At 36.4% G+C, this 15,725-nt stretch overlaps 1 protein-coding gene across 2 annotated transcripts in view; it reads left to right on the forward strand.

Annotated features, from left to right (window-relative positions):
• bcr (BCR activator of RhoGEF and GTPase) overlaps positions 1-15,725 on the forward strand; it is a 117,877-nt gene that overhangs the window by 55,308 nt on the left and 46,844 nt on the right. For both annotated transcript variants that reach the window (XM_002665937.7, XM_073935131.1), the window contains exons 2-4: positions 7,988-8,172; positions 12,693-12,797; positions 14,071-14,256. In XM_002665937.7, the coding sequence (XP_002665983.2) occupies positions 7,988-8,172; positions 12,693-12,797; positions 14,071-14,256 (476 nt within the window). The remainder of the gene's footprint in view (positions 1-7,987; positions 8,173-12,692; positions 12,798-14,070; positions 14,257-15,725) is intronic.

The raw sequence follows: 15,725 nt of genomic DNA on the forward strand, positions 1-15,725 counted from the left end.
CAAACCGTGGTATTGTTTTAGACGATTATCATACCGTGAAAAATTCATACCGTTACAACCCTAAGTGCAACAAGTCAGCTCTTTACAGACATAAAGTATAATCAATATTACCTGATTACCAGATAAATGACTCTTATCACAGTTTTTTTTTAATTGAATCAAAGACGTAGCTGATTTTTCAAAACTGATATTTTATATGATAATTTGGTAAGAACGACCCATCTCTGGTCACGGTCTTCAATTAGTCCTGACTGCATAATTGCCCACTTGTCGTAACGATTTCGATGGTTGTCCAATTCGTAGCGACTTACAAAGTATCAAAGTCATACAGATGACAGGACTTGTTAATTAATGGAGTCATTAGAAGAGTCTGCTGAGAGAAGTAAGCTTCTGCGTCTACGCTGATCAAACATTTGGCAGGAAGTCGCCTCGTTGGGCCGCCCTCCGTCTGCCGTGCGGTTCTAGGGGAATATAAACCATGTGGAGTTGGTGCGTCTGACATTGTGCAAATTGTGTAAAGCTGAAATCAATTGTGACATAATCGCAGTTGTTGTCGTCCAGGTTCCCTGCCGAGCATCTTCTCGAAATGAATGCTCGTTTTTCATGGTTAGCACTTTCTCTTTCTCTTTCTTTTTATTTTCAACGTGTTGTCATGAAAGCAGATTGGTGACCAGAATAACCACTGGGAAGGGTGCTAAATAAGACTGTTGCGTTTGTTTTCTAGACGCATCTGGGAATTTCCTCTGACTTAACTGAATTAGTCATGATTCAATCAAAGGCGAACTATTTCTGATGACTTCACCCACCTCCGTTCCCCAGAAAACACAACACACATCTCTCTTTGTTTACATAACAGGACTGACTTAGTTGCTAGAATTTGGCAGCAATATAGACGTCGGGTCAGCTAAACATCAGTTCATTTTTTGCCCATTTAATGCTAGATTTTTTTTCAATCAAATTAGTATGTTTAGATATTGGTAGCTTTACTTTAGCTTGCAAGAAACACTTTACTAAAGTCTGTACTTACAGTTGAAGTCAGAATTATTAGCCCTTCTGAATTATTAGTCCCCGTGTACATTTTTTCCCCAATTTCTTGTTGAGCATCAGTTAAGCCAACATTAGCATGTGTTAGATTTAATTGTGGGGGAAATAGATGATTTGAGGCTTTTGTCAGCTAATTTCATCTTCCGAGTTTAAAATCATTTTTGGGGCGGGATTAAAATCTGTGACGTAGCGCGAATCTGCTGGTGGTGTGATGATGAACATTATTATTCATAGCTGATTTTTCTTATGAGAAGATCCTGCTTCTTAATTATTCAAGACTGCACATGCTTTCTGATGGCAGACTAATATAGACAGACCACAGACCTGCCCTGCTTTGAGACAGTACACAACGCGCAGTATTTAGCCGTTCATGAAGGCTTGTATGTGTGGCCTGTTGTGTATGCTTGTATGTGTGGCTTTCCCCGGGATACTGTCCAGGCCACCGATACAGCTAACCTGTTTGTGTACAGCAAGTTTTTGTCAGTAGAGGTGTACGACAATTGGAGAATGGCAGACTTTGTCTTTTATCAGTTGAGTTCGTTACTATTTAGACACATTGCCTATCTGTGCTGCTGTTGTCATGATTTCCCACCACACCGTGTTCGCACATGTTTAAAATCTTCCAGATTACCAGCAAGGCTTATGGTTGGAATAGATAGGGAAAAAAGACTTCATTTAATTTAAAGTCGTAACCCTACTGTACTGCTAACCATGTTGTCTGAATTCAGACCTGGGATTCAGCAGGAGAGAAGTCCTCCTTATTTATATTGTTTATATAAAGGTGACTTTACAAATTGTGGTTATATATTATATGAAACTATGAACAGCCTATCGTATATGTAATGACATTAAATTACTTACTGCTTATTTCTTTGCATTTTAACTTTTTAAATAAAATATAAAATCATGCTTCTCACATTTTGTATCAGTTTTTTTTTCTTGAGCTGGTGAGCCAGCTGACGAAAGTCCTTCTTTCTCCCCTGCTCTACTGGCCACGCCCACTCCTCCCTCTGCTCGCAGCACTTCACTCCCATCTCGGAGCATTTTTAAAAAAAATTCTAAGGAAGAGTTGAACTGAAGGAAGGGGGTTTCATGACACTTTAAAGACTTAAGGGTTATTTAGGCAAATTAGGGTAATTAGGAAAGTCATTGTGTAACGATAGTTTGTTCTGTAGACAGTCAAAATAAATATTGCTTAAGGTGGGCAAATGATATTGACCTTTTTTAAATATATTTTTAAAAATTCCCTTATTATCATATTTTAACGCTATTAATGTTCCTCCTGGGGACTAATGTGACTTATCTTGTATGTAACTGTAATTTCCCTTTTTGTCTTTTCTCTCTCTGCCCAGACCCCATGCTTAATCTATGCTAGCCTACCATTGTAATGTAGCACAGAACTATTACTGATTGTAACACCCATTTTTGCTGTTTTTTGCCAATATTTTTCGTGTGTGTCTTTACTATTTTTATTATCATTCATTACTGTCAATATATTAGACAGTGTATTTAGGGTTTGTTGAAGTGGGTTTATTAAAAAACAGTCTGTATATAAACAATGACATCTGTACTTGGCGTAAAAAAAAAGAAAAACAATATTTTAAAAAATTAAAAGGGCTTTTATTCTAGCTGAAATAAAACAAATAAGACTTTTTCCAGAAGAAAAAATATTATAGGAAATACTGTGAAAAATTCCTTGCTCTGTTAAGCATAATTTGTGAAACATTTGGAAAAAAAATGTTTGCTGGAGGGCTAATAATTTTGACTGAAGTGAGAGCGAGTGAGTGTAATATACATATAAACCTGCATTGAGGGAGTGTGACAAATCCTCATTTAAATCATTGACATAAACCTGTCGCAGAGTAAGGATTCAGGGGAGAATTTGTGGGAAATACCATGTATCATGGGCACATTTCAATCCAATTTTGTTTTTGGTCAGAGCAAACTGAACGGTAGGGTTTGGGAGAGGATGGCAGCTTGGCGCTGGTGTTGATTGCAGGGTGGCTCTGTGTGTTGGTGTGTTGTGATTCATTCTTCCTCTTGCTGAGACAAAGGCTGATTTACTCTCACTAGGGGGCTTCCCTGTGCAACATTTGGCTGCTTTCCTGGATTTAATCTTTCCTTGTGTTTATTTCTTTGCAGATAAACATGCCACTTAGATAAGAGATAACCACACGTACCAAAAAAACAAAAAATCCAATTGCATCCTTTTTAAATCAAGGCACATATTTGGTAAAATCTGTTTTGGGCTTTATTGGACGTCTAGACCTTCAAGGGTTCAGATTAGTTTGACAGTAATTTATTGTTCAAAATAGTGAATTATGTTATAAAAGCAGTGCTTAGATGGTCGTGGTGGAATGTATGGAACAAATTAAGAAACCAACTATGAGCATGCTAAAACCCTTTCTACATAAGGTTTCTCTTTACAGAGGATTTTAATGATCGCTAAAATACATTAAATACATTTGAAACTTTGTTAAGACCTTATTTTAATGGTCTCTATTGCATATTGTGTTGTCTAAAAGTTGAACTGCAACTACATGCCAAATAATTCTCATTTGAGTATTAGTAGACTGTCTGCTTAATATCTGTTGATACTGCTGCTTCGACACAATTAACTGACTATAAGAAACTTTGCAAGTACATGTCAATTTACACTAATCCTAACCCTAACTCCAACCTAACAATCTACTTGTATCTGAAAAGAATGAGTTGGCATGGTTGCAATGTAACTTAAATTCAACAAAATTAGTTAAAGCGACCATCAAAATGAAGTGATACTAAAAACTTTTCCCTTCATATTGTAGGGCTGCACGATACTGGGAAAAAATGCCATATGTGATATTGCTGTTGAGTATTACAATATCAACATTTCGTGTGATATAACATTTCCCTAGATTAAAAAACACATTTTTATTAGCTTAAAAAATTCTGAATGTAATAATACATATTTTGATGATCTTTTAAACTTTTCTGATCAAAAAAAACAAAAAAAAAACCTGTCAACGTGCAAATGTGTTGACATTGTGAATGCACGATTATTGCCTATTGTCATTTTCCTCATATTTCAACTCCTATTATTAGTGCTTATGTTAGGTTATTTTCACCTTCTATCGAGCCAATAGCAGAACAGGCACATAAAAAGATTTTCAGCTTCGGCCCAGAATTTTCAGTTCGGTTCATCCCTAAAAAAAAAAAAAGTCATTTTTTAAGTATTGTGATTTTAAGTATTGTGATAACAATAACTTTTAAAAATGTTGAGACGTTTCTCACTACACTGACATAATGTGAAAAATAAAGTATATTTTTGGTATTAAGCAACAAGTTTTGGCTTTAAATGTATGTTTTTGTAAGTTTGTAATCCTAACGCGCACCTCATTTTATATATATATTTTTAAATTCATTCATTTTCCCAGAGATGGGTTTCGGCTGGAAGGGCATCCGCTGTGTAAAAACTTGCTGGATAAGTTGGCAGTTCATTCCACTGTGGCGACCCCGGAGTCATAAAGGGACTAAGCCAACAAGAAAATGATTGAAAGAATGGAATTCATTCATACATACATTTCGTTCGGCTTAGTCCCTTTATTCATCAGGTGTCACTACAGCGGAATGAACCGCCAACTTATTCAGCATGTGTTTTCACAGCGGATGCCCTTTCAGTTGCAGCCCAGTACTGGGAAGCATTCATACACACTCATTTGCACACATACACTACGGTCAATTTAGTTTATTCAATTCACCTATACCGCATGTCTTTAGACTGTGGGGCAAATCGGAGTACCCAAAGGAAACCCACAGGAACAAAGGAAGAACATGCTAACTCCACACAGTGATGCCAACTGGTCCAGCCGGGACTCGAACTAGCAACCTTCTTTGCTGTGAGGCGACAGTGTTGTTATTTTTTTTATTGTTATATGCATATTTTTTATTTGTTCTGCATGGACAAGAAAACTCTAGAAATGCAATACCAGCTAACACAGACTGTATTTTTTTTTAATGCCCTTAAAATGACAGCTCTTGTCAAATTAACTTCTCTGTGCAATCCCCGTTTGATTCAGTCATGCCCCGAGGCGGCACTTTATTCATTTCTGTTTAATTTTCACCTCCCCTTTTACGTTCTTCATCATTTCAGTGTGTATGGTGATTAGGGGTGGGCGGTATTAAATTGCCCAGAAATTGGATTTTTAGGGAAACCGACTGTGGAGAAGAAAATGGGCAGACCTCTTTATCCCTGATGTGTCATTTTCCATCTTTTTTTCCTATTTTTTCTGCCCTCCCTAGAGGTCAGGCACTCATGTCTACCACACATATATGTTCTTCCGCACTCTTATTTCTTATTTTCAGACTTTATTCGAATTTGTGACGCATGGGAGGTGTCGTTAATTTATCTGGCAGATGCAGACCTCCGTGACATCTCAGCCCTCATCACAACCCTCAACTCTCTGTCCAAAGAGCCCTGAAGGACATGTCAGCACTCACAGTAACATTAGTAGCCCAATTCCTCCCACAAATTCTTTCTTTTTTCTTTCGGACCAAAATGAAAGGATTATCTGGAGCCCTTTGGCACACATGCTGATGAGATTTTGGCAGGTTTGCAGCAGTTCATCTCTCAGGCTTCCCCATATCCCGTATACCCATGAGAAATGACATGCTGTAGGTTTCAGTCTGCTCACACACAGTATGTAGTAGGCCAAGAGAGAGATCCTGGGACTAAATTAACATGAACAGGCAAACAGATTTATACAGAATTTAGTTAAATATTTTTGGTTGATTTTGCTTGCTTTTTTAGGTGGTCATTGTAGTATTTCTAACTGTGTTTACACATTTTGACATGTTTAAAACCATACCAATCCTCCCTAAATCAATGCAGAAATGCATCTGCAAATTCTTTATGGGATTGCCCACCATTTAAATGGACTTTTTATTTGTTTGTACTGTGCAAGCATCTATCTAGGCTTCACAAAGGGGTTGGAAATGCTGTCTGATTTTTGGAATTGTTTATAATGATGATCGTGTTTCCAGATGCGTATGGCATGCTGCTCCTTTAGCCAAAGAGCAGCAGACATCTGTGGGAAGCTGGAGGAAAGGATAAGACAAAAAAAGTGAGAGAGAGAGTGACAGAGGCAGGAGTGGGAGGATAAACGCTGAAGCAATGACAAGGCAACATGACTCAGTCCGCCAGAGATATTTCAAACTCATTTGGCTTCATGCACAAACACCTTGGAACTACAATTTAGAATCGGCAAGTAATTGTGCAAACATTCCCTAAAAACATTGACTACTGTAACATCAGTAATTTAATTATTTGCCGTAATCTAAATAAGACACTAAAATGATTAGGGTGTTTACATTAGTTGCTTTTTGAATGTTCCCATTTTACATGTTATAGTACATAGTTTGATTAACGTCATTACGTCAGCATTCGATGCTAGTTTCCTCTGGCATTTCACGCAACAACAATTGGTGTTCGTCATGGCGTCATATGTGATTTTTGTTTTTAATTTGGCTGCAAGTTCAACTGCAGTTAATTTCTCACATTATGCGTGCAAACAGACGATGACGAATACAAATTCTCAAGCAACTGGCCACCTCTGCCATGTCATTTCACTTTTCGCTCATGCTCCCTCGACCAAATCACGTCAAAGTTGAGGCACATCGTAATATTAATTTCTTTCAGAATTATCAGCATAGTCGTCGTTTCACACTCGCACCAAAATGTGCTCTCTTGATTGAAGCCATTCTCATTTGTTTGTCGTCAAACGCCTGAAATTGCCGTGTGTGCATCCTGTCGCAAAATGTAGTGAAAACTAAAATAGGAAAACACCACCTGTCTTAAATTGATTTCCGTATAGTTCGATTATAATTTAGGTTAGATTAATTAATCAAAAATCCCGATTTACATGGAAGACTCTTGATCAGAGTATTGTCTTAATTGTATTCAAACCAAAGTGTTGGTGTACATGTCAATGTTCTCATTGGGTTGATTATGTTTTTGGAGGGACATTAACACTTTTAGTCAACAAAGACACATTATATGGTTTAAGTTCAATTGTTCTCTTGAAATTAATAATCAAACAATCATAAAGTGGATCACAGTTTCCATAATAATGGCTGCTAAAAATGTGCTTTTCCAACAGGTTTGGTTGGTGGTCAGTGTATGAATAGCCTATATGAGCACTCTCATTGTCCATTTTCAGTTTGTGTGGTGGAAAAATAGCTACATTGAAATGGCTTTTTCACTGGTTTCACTGCTGGATTTTCCCCACCTGCCAAACAGAAAACTCCCAAAACAAGGGAAAGTTTCATTAACGACACCATTTAATTGATTGTTTCACTGTGTTGCTGTCCAAGCATTTCTGGTGTCACCTTTCTGAAGAACTTATTGTGCTGAATCTTACTCTCAGGGTTTAGCAGAGGTGCTTGTCTTATATGCGGGTGAAACAGTTTTAACTAAGAGCTTGTGTTGTATAAATATAATATCCTGTGGTGTGGCTGCCAGAAGCTTAATGGCCAAACCAGTCCCGAAGCAGGAACTTGGGCTGCTGTCCTACAGCACTGAGAGCATTTGTCTTGCTTTATATCTCTTACTACCATTGAGGAAACATTTCACGTGAGGAAACCTGTGTGTGATGTTAATGTTTACAGTAGGTTCTGACCTGTCTGAATTAATGCAAACACTTAGAACTCATTCCAGATATAATCAAATTGCTATTTAAGAGCTCTAATGTTAGATTGCTACTTAAGCCGAATCAATTGAACACTGAGAATCTGAAACTGACTCTCTTGGCTGATGAAATTATGAGATGGGGCATGAACTCAATCAGTAGCTATTTTTTTAGTAAGCACGGAGTTCTGTGTGTTTTTCATTTCATAAATGATAAGATGTTGTTTTTCTGCTTGGCTTTTCACAACTGTGTATTGTTTTCTTTCTGGTTTGTCGCAGATGGTCCGTTTACAGGCACTCCTCCCACCTACGGTTATGACGCAGATCGAGCTGAGGAGCAGCGCAGGCACCATGACATCTTGCCCTACATCGATGACTCCCCCTCCTCTTCCCCTCACCTCAGCTCTAAGAGCCGCAGCAGTCGAGACACCCTCTCTTCTGGCTCAATCGAATCCTCCAAGTCTGTAAGTGTTCCCTGTATTCTCCAGACATTGACAACTCTTTTATTTTATTTTATTTTATTTTATTTTATTTTATTTTATTCATTAATTTTTTTTTAGGCTTAGTCCCTTTATTAATCTGGGGTCGCCACAGCGGAATGAACTGTCAATTTATCTAGCATATGTTTTACGCAGCAGATGCCCTTCCATTATTTTATTTTATTTTATTTTAATTTGTTTTTTGTTTTGTTTTGTTTTGTTTTGTTTTGTTTTGTTTTGTTTTGTTTTGTTTTGTTTTGTTTTGTTTTGCTTTGCTTTGTCTTGTTTTATGTCTTGTTTTATATTTTATTTTATAATAAATCTATTTAATTTTTATTTTATTTTTATTTTATATATTAATTATTTTATTTTACAATTAATTTAATTATTTTAATAGTATTTTATTTTTTATTAATTTATTTATTTTTTTAATATGTGAAAAAAATAAAGACCGTAGTTATATATATATAATGTATTTTAATGTAAGAAGAAATTGACAAAATTATCTATTTAGTGTAGTCAAATTTGAAATTGTTTGCCATATACAAACAATAAAATAATGACACTGGTGTAATAATAATACAGTAGCTAATTATTTTGTTGAAAGCGGAGAGATGAATACCTTCATGTTGGAATATTTAGGTAAAGAGTATGCATTAGAAATGAATTCATGCTTGAATGAATACAGGATCCACCCCATATATGCCATCTGTGAAGCAGTCCGTTATAAATTATTGTACCAGTAACCCACATTGCCTCAATGGTAATGGTACACAACAAAATCATTGAGCTGTAAAATTTGGCAGTTCTCAAAGCTTGCAGATTTCAAAGTGCTGAGTCTGCATTGTACAATTCTAATTGAACGTTTATTGCTTATTATTGCAGTTTGAATTATATTGCTCTGCACTGTGCAGGAAAAAAAATCACTCCTTGAATGCAGTCATGCATGATCGGAAGTAGTTTTTAGATACTATTGTTCTCAGCCATGATTTTAAATGATCATATATTTCATATCAGATCCTCAGGTCTTCATCTTGCATAGTGGCTATGCCATTAAATTAAATGACTGACTGTAAAAAGGAGCTTTCTTGGTTCACTGACACAGCTATTGGCTGTCAGACTGATTGATATTTCTCCCTGCCAATATAATGCTCAGAGGCAAGCAGGTTATTCAGGCCCTAGTTTAACTCCCACATGGGTTTGAGTCAATATGTAGTGGATGCTCACCTGCACACAGTTGTACACCCCTTCCCCAGCTACATGTGTTTACCCAACATACACACAGCCAGGGATTTGAAATACCCTCAGATTCAAAGAGGGATTTGCTATGTAAACAAATTAAATTGAGCTGCAAATAAACCTGCAGTTGACACCACAAAGAGATGGTCACCGTTTTACAGCCACATTTTCCTCTTGTTTAGCCTCAAACAAGAAATCAAATAAGATTTTAATGAGTGTGATTTTTGTGTCTGCTCATTTAAGAAAAGTTGTATCAGTTGCTGTAGTCTGATCCTTAGACGTCATACCCACCTAGCGCTGGATGAATGGCTAATGCATATAGCACACAAAAAAATTGGAAACACTTGGATTGAAATTTCGGTACGGAATTTCTGAGATGTGTCATGACTGCAAACCCCCTTAGAGTGCATGGAAGAAGAAATCCATTGTGTTTGCAACTATGATGATTAGCACGTATCTTGAACAACTAAATGCTGGCTTTTCAAAGAATTTTAGACATCTGTTTGTGGTGGAGATATTGGAGTTGATTGATTTTGATTGATTTGATCGGATGCTTCACATGGCCACTTTATTCAAAGATAGTGATTTGATAATAACTAAAAAGTGCTGTGTGCTTTATTGAAGCAAAAAGACAATTGCTCATGAAATCACTAAAGTTTTTTCAATAAAAATGTGACATATTTGTACACTGTTCAAAATTTTAAGTCAATAAAACAACAACAAAAAAAACTTATTTTCTTTCACTTTTTTTCTTGTTCTCTCAAATTTGGAAAACATTAGCTGCACTTACCTAAAATAATTTGTCAGTGATAAAAAAAAAAATTAAGTTGGGTTAACAAAAGATTATTTATTCGTTTTCTGGAGAGGTGAACTACTCTGTAACAAAACGTTTTATGTTGTGTCGATGGAACACATTTGTGTGAACAACAAAAAAAACATAATCCTTATTTCTTTTCCTTTTTGTGTTCATCTTTAATTGATAGGACAGTAGAGAAAATAGACAGGAAAGCAGGGGGAGAGGGGAAGGAACAGACCTCATGGCGAGAATTTAATTTAGCCTGATGTGAACACCGGAGTGCCATATATCGACTCACTAACCACTTCGCCATTGGCACCGATGTGTACTTAACTTTTGAAAACACAAGTTGCATTGACCTAAACTGTCTGAAGTTGAGTGAAAAAAAATCTTGAGGAAATTGGTACTAAGAAATATTACATTATCAGATCAAACATCGTTCAATTGAAAAAAACAGAAAGGCATGCTTTACATCTGAAGCATCACAAAGAATTTTTCCCTGTTTGTCCAGCCATGTTTTTACCATTTTTTCTTGCTTACCTAATTGTCGTTTCACCGTCTTGTTTCTAATTGTGTCTAATAAATATTTTGTTAACATTTGTTTCTGTTTTAGTTATCTTTTTTCAATTGAACTGTGTTTGTTCTGATAATGTATTATTTCTTAGTACCAGTTTCCACAAGAGACACTTTAGACATTTTAAGTCAGTACAACTTATGTTTTCAAAAGTTGAGTACATGTTGGCACCTGTGGTGCAGTGGTTAGTGCTTTGACACATGGCACTTCAGTTTTCATGGTGACCTGAATTTGATTCCTGCTTTGAGGTCCTCTGCAGATCCTTCACCTCTCTCCTCTCCTCACGCTTTCCTGTCTATACTCTGTACTGTCCCGTCAATTAAAAGTGAAAACAATAATTTGAGTGTTGAGTTACAGGATGAATGCAAGATGAATGTTGAGTGCACGAAAAAAAACCCCAAAGGAAATAAGGAAATAAGAATTTTTTTGTTCACTCAACTTCAGGCATTCCAGTTCTGCAGACAAAAAATGTTCAGTTGGCACAACTTAAAAAGTTTTGTTAGGGAGTGGTTCCCCTTTCCAGAAAACGAACAATCTTATGTTAACCAAACTAAATGTTTTTTTTTATTACTGACAAATAATTTTAGGTTTTCCCAGAGATGGGTTGCGGCTGGAAGGGCATCCGCTGAGTAAAAACTTGCTGGATAAGTTGGCGGTTCATTACGCTGTGGTGACCCCGGATTAATAAAGGAACTAAGCCGATAAGAAAATGAATGAATGAATGAATAATTTTAGGTCAGTGCAGCTGATGTTTTTAAAAGCTGAACAAGAAAAAGCTAAAGTATATAAGGATTATTATGTTTGACTTAAAAAAATTTACAGTGTAGGTTTCTTCTTCTTTGTTGTTTGTTTCATAAAATAACAGTTCAGCTTTTGATTTGTTACATTTTGAATTACAGTTTAAGACACATGAACATCCAAATGTGGACAGCTTTCCTTTTTAATAGATAAAACATATATACATTAAGATTAAATTGTCATCATTATTGTTAAATTGTTAAACTGTTTTATACTGTTTTGATCCTCTGCAATCTTAAATTTCTTGTTAGATTTCTAGTTAAAAATCATGTTAGATATTTCCATTTGGAATTAGTTTTTCATCCTTACATTTTCAGTAAGTCACAATTATAGTTTAAGGAGCAGAGATGAGCTCTACTCATTCTGATGGGCTGCTACGTTGACATCCTATGATTAATAAATATGTGGATGAATAAAAGATGGTGGTCCATAGATATAGGGTTGCCCCCTGGGGTGAAACGTCTAGCGCCCAAGAGTTCATGAATAAAACCTTGATGTCCACCTTCCCCCTGCTGCAGGTTTCCATGATGGGATTACTGCATCACCAGGCAGGGTTCCACATTTATTATCATTGAATGCACTGAAGCTATTTTACCATTAGTTCAGCTTTAAACCTCAATACAGGCCAGTACCTTTCACAATGATTACAGTCATAAAGCAGACGGATGTTTTATTCTGAAATCTGGACTATGGAAGTCTCACGAGGCTATCACGAACATCTGTGATTTCCACTACCTGTGCTGTGGCCATGGAAACGAACATTCCATGAACATTTAACCATCATCAGCACTCAGTAACCTACTCAACACAGCACTAAATCGACATGTCTCACTTTTGGAAGCATTCTTTGATAATTTCCTTAGAGCTTAGTGGACAGTGTACATAAAGGCTTTATTCAGTTCAAAGCAGTTATGTATTTCCCATGATTCTCGTGTAGCCAAGACAGTTATTGTAAGACCAGCAAGCAGCTCCATTGAACCAGTGCCAAGTTGCTCTTTTATAGCCTATTCCGGCACTGCCAGTATGTAATTTTAAAGTCATGTGACTGTGGGATTGTGTTGTTCAGAAGTGTGTGAGTCTCTTTCACTGTTCACACAGGCGGAGTTGGACCTGGAGAAGGGATTGGAGATGAGGAAAAGGGTGTTGTCTGGAATTCTGGCCAGTGAAGAGACCTACCTCAGCCATTTGGAGGCGCTGTTACTGGTGAGAAAGCCTGAAGTTTGAATCTGTTGCCGCTTAAAGCAGTAATATCCAGCTGCAGGCCCGCAGAACCACACAGTACACACAATCTAGGCATACCACATATGGTTAGGACGGATGTTAATGTTATTAACATATTCTCGGACATCGTCATCAATATATTTTAATATATAGTTAATAAATATCGTACACAAACAATAGTGTATACTATTTCACAAATATGGTGATCGTGACAGGCGAATGGGAAACGTTGTTTCTGATCGCCATTTAGTATAATAGAATAGTTTTCTATCAGTCATCATAGACGATCAGTCACTATTAATCTGACAGTCAATATATGGAAAAAAAGTTTATTAGCTGAATTGATCAGTACAATACACAAGAAACAAAGGCTGACAACAGCTCTGGTTGCATGGGAAACAAGATAACTCACAAATCCTGGAGGACAGCAGAACGAGACCTGAAACACAGGAACAAACATGAACAACTGAATGCCGAAAGGTGAGAAACAGAGTCCTTAAGTAGATCTCAATAATAGCTTGCAGGTGGTCCCACTGATTAGTCAGCTGACTGGAACATGCGCTGTGAAGGAAAGGTAAACAAACACATTCATGCAACAGACATAGCAACAAAACAAATAGTTTATAAAACAAATAGAACTATTACAACGAAAGGAGAACACGGATATATGAACCGTAGCAATGGTTACATGTTTTCAGCATTTTTCATAATATCTTCTTTTCAGAAGAAAGAAACTCAAACAGGTGTGTAACAAGTGAAGATTGAGTTCATGACAGAATTTAAATTTTTGGCTGAACTATCCCTTTGAAATACATTACATATGGGCCAACCCATCATCTGCAACAGGATTGTCATACATTTAAAAGCACTGGTACTGTATGTGACGTTGTACATTAATAGGGCTTATTTAAACCAAAATCTATAGTCTTGCTCAGCAAGTGCACAGTAATTAAACAAATAAAGATTTTTAATTAGGAGATTTTAAAATATGTTTTACAAAAGATTTCAGTTTCATATCAAATCTGTTCATGTAAATTTCATGTAAATTTTTTGTGACACTGAACATTCAGCTTTTCCATCACAATATGCTGTTAAATACAATTAAAAGAAAAAACAGCCAAACAAAAAAACCTTCACACATCTTACCCCAAACACGAGTACATACATTTAATTAAAATGGTCTGTAACTTAACTCATGCCATTGTGTCTTTCTCAGTAAATGTTCATACCTTTTCTTTTCTTGATCCTATGTCAGCCTATGAAGCCCCTGAAAGCAGCAGCCACCACCTCCCAGCCTGTCCTCACTGTTCAACAGATCGAAACCATCTTCTTTAAAGTGCCTGAGCTCTACGAGATCCACAAAGAATTCTACGATAGCCTTTTGCCCAGAGTGCAGCAGTGGAGTCACCACCAGCGTGTGGGAGACCTTTTCCAAAAACAAGTGAGTCTTTTTCTAAATAGCACCTTTTTCAGGTTAAACAAGGACCCTGTTTAGTTATTATTTACTTTATTTATTTACTTACTACCTTGTTTAAGCATAACATCAGCTATTTCTTTCTTTCCATCAAATCACTCAACTCAATTTAGTTTTTTTTTAGTTCTTTACAAAACAGACCTTTAATAACCCACTTTCCTTATTTATGTATAAAATCATGTAGAGTGGGGGAAATAGGTATTGAACACAATCATAATATTTCTAAAGGAGGTGTTGACATGGAATTGAATTTTGGTAAAAGCTCAAACAATACAAACATAAAAACAAAAAAATCTAAAAATAAATGAGTTATGTTTAATAACAATGGAATGACTCAAGGAGAAAGTAATGAACTACTAAAATGTATTTAATACTTTATATAAAAAGCCTGCTTGGTGATGGCAGCTTAAAGACGCCCCTCATATAGAGAATGAGGTTTCATGCATCACTCAGGTGGGATTTTTTTTCAACAGTGTAAAAATCTTGATGCTTTTGTGGGTCTCGTCTATCAAATCTGATCTTTATTTTGTAATGTCTATTGGATTCAAGTCAGGTGATTGGCTAGACCATTCTACAGCTTGATTTTCTTTCTCTGAACGCATTTGAGAGTTTCCTTTGCTGTGGTTTGGATCATCGTCTTGCTGAAATGTCCACCCTGGTTTCATCTTCATCATCCTGGTAATGTAGATGTCGGACTGAAGCAGCTAATATTAATTTACACTAAAGAAAGGCAGAGGGTTTCTGAAGAACTACTGAGAGGTTATAGCTGCTGTCTGGGCTTTCACTGCCTTTCTACACCTCCCTTCATGTGTTCAATACTTTTTTCCTGTTTCATTTCAATTTATTTTATAACTTGATTTGTAAACTAATTTGATTTGTTTTCTTTGCATATGGATTTCTTTGGTTGTTACCAACATCTGGTAAAAAAATTCAAAACAAAAGCACATTTAGAAATATGTTTTGTGAGGAAAATGGTATTGTGTTCAATACTTATGTCGATCACATTCTAGAATACATCCTGTTTCACTCAGAAGTTTTATTAGTGGGCATCAAATAGCATTTCACACACAGTTTTCAATATATTTTCACAATAATCAGCTCTTCGTATGCTGTCATGGTTGGTTTTAGAATCAAGAATGTGATTGAGAGTCAAGTATTTAATTTTGATCATATTGAATTCGCTGTCCATTCCTTTTAGTACACCGTGAGGCTGAACAAGAATTAACATTTAGCTCTAAATCAAGGAATCCTAAATGAATCATTCATGCCCCTAGAATGACACTGCACAGTCACACAATGTCTGGACTGCAGGAGCCTGTGTAACGTTGAAAATCAGATCTCAATGCTGTCTTTTTTTTTTCACCCAGTCACTTGGGCAGATACTACAGCGTGTGCTTTGTGTCTCGAGGAGCAGGCTATTAATAGTGCCATTTGAA

Source organism: Danio rerio, chromosome 21 (assembly GCF_049306965.1).
Source record: "Danio rerio strain Tuebingen ecotype United States chromosome 21, GRCz12tu, whole genome shotgun sequence".
Taxonomy (NCBI): Eukaryota; Metazoa; Chordata; class Actinopteri; order Cypriniformes; family Danionidae; genus Danio; species Danio rerio.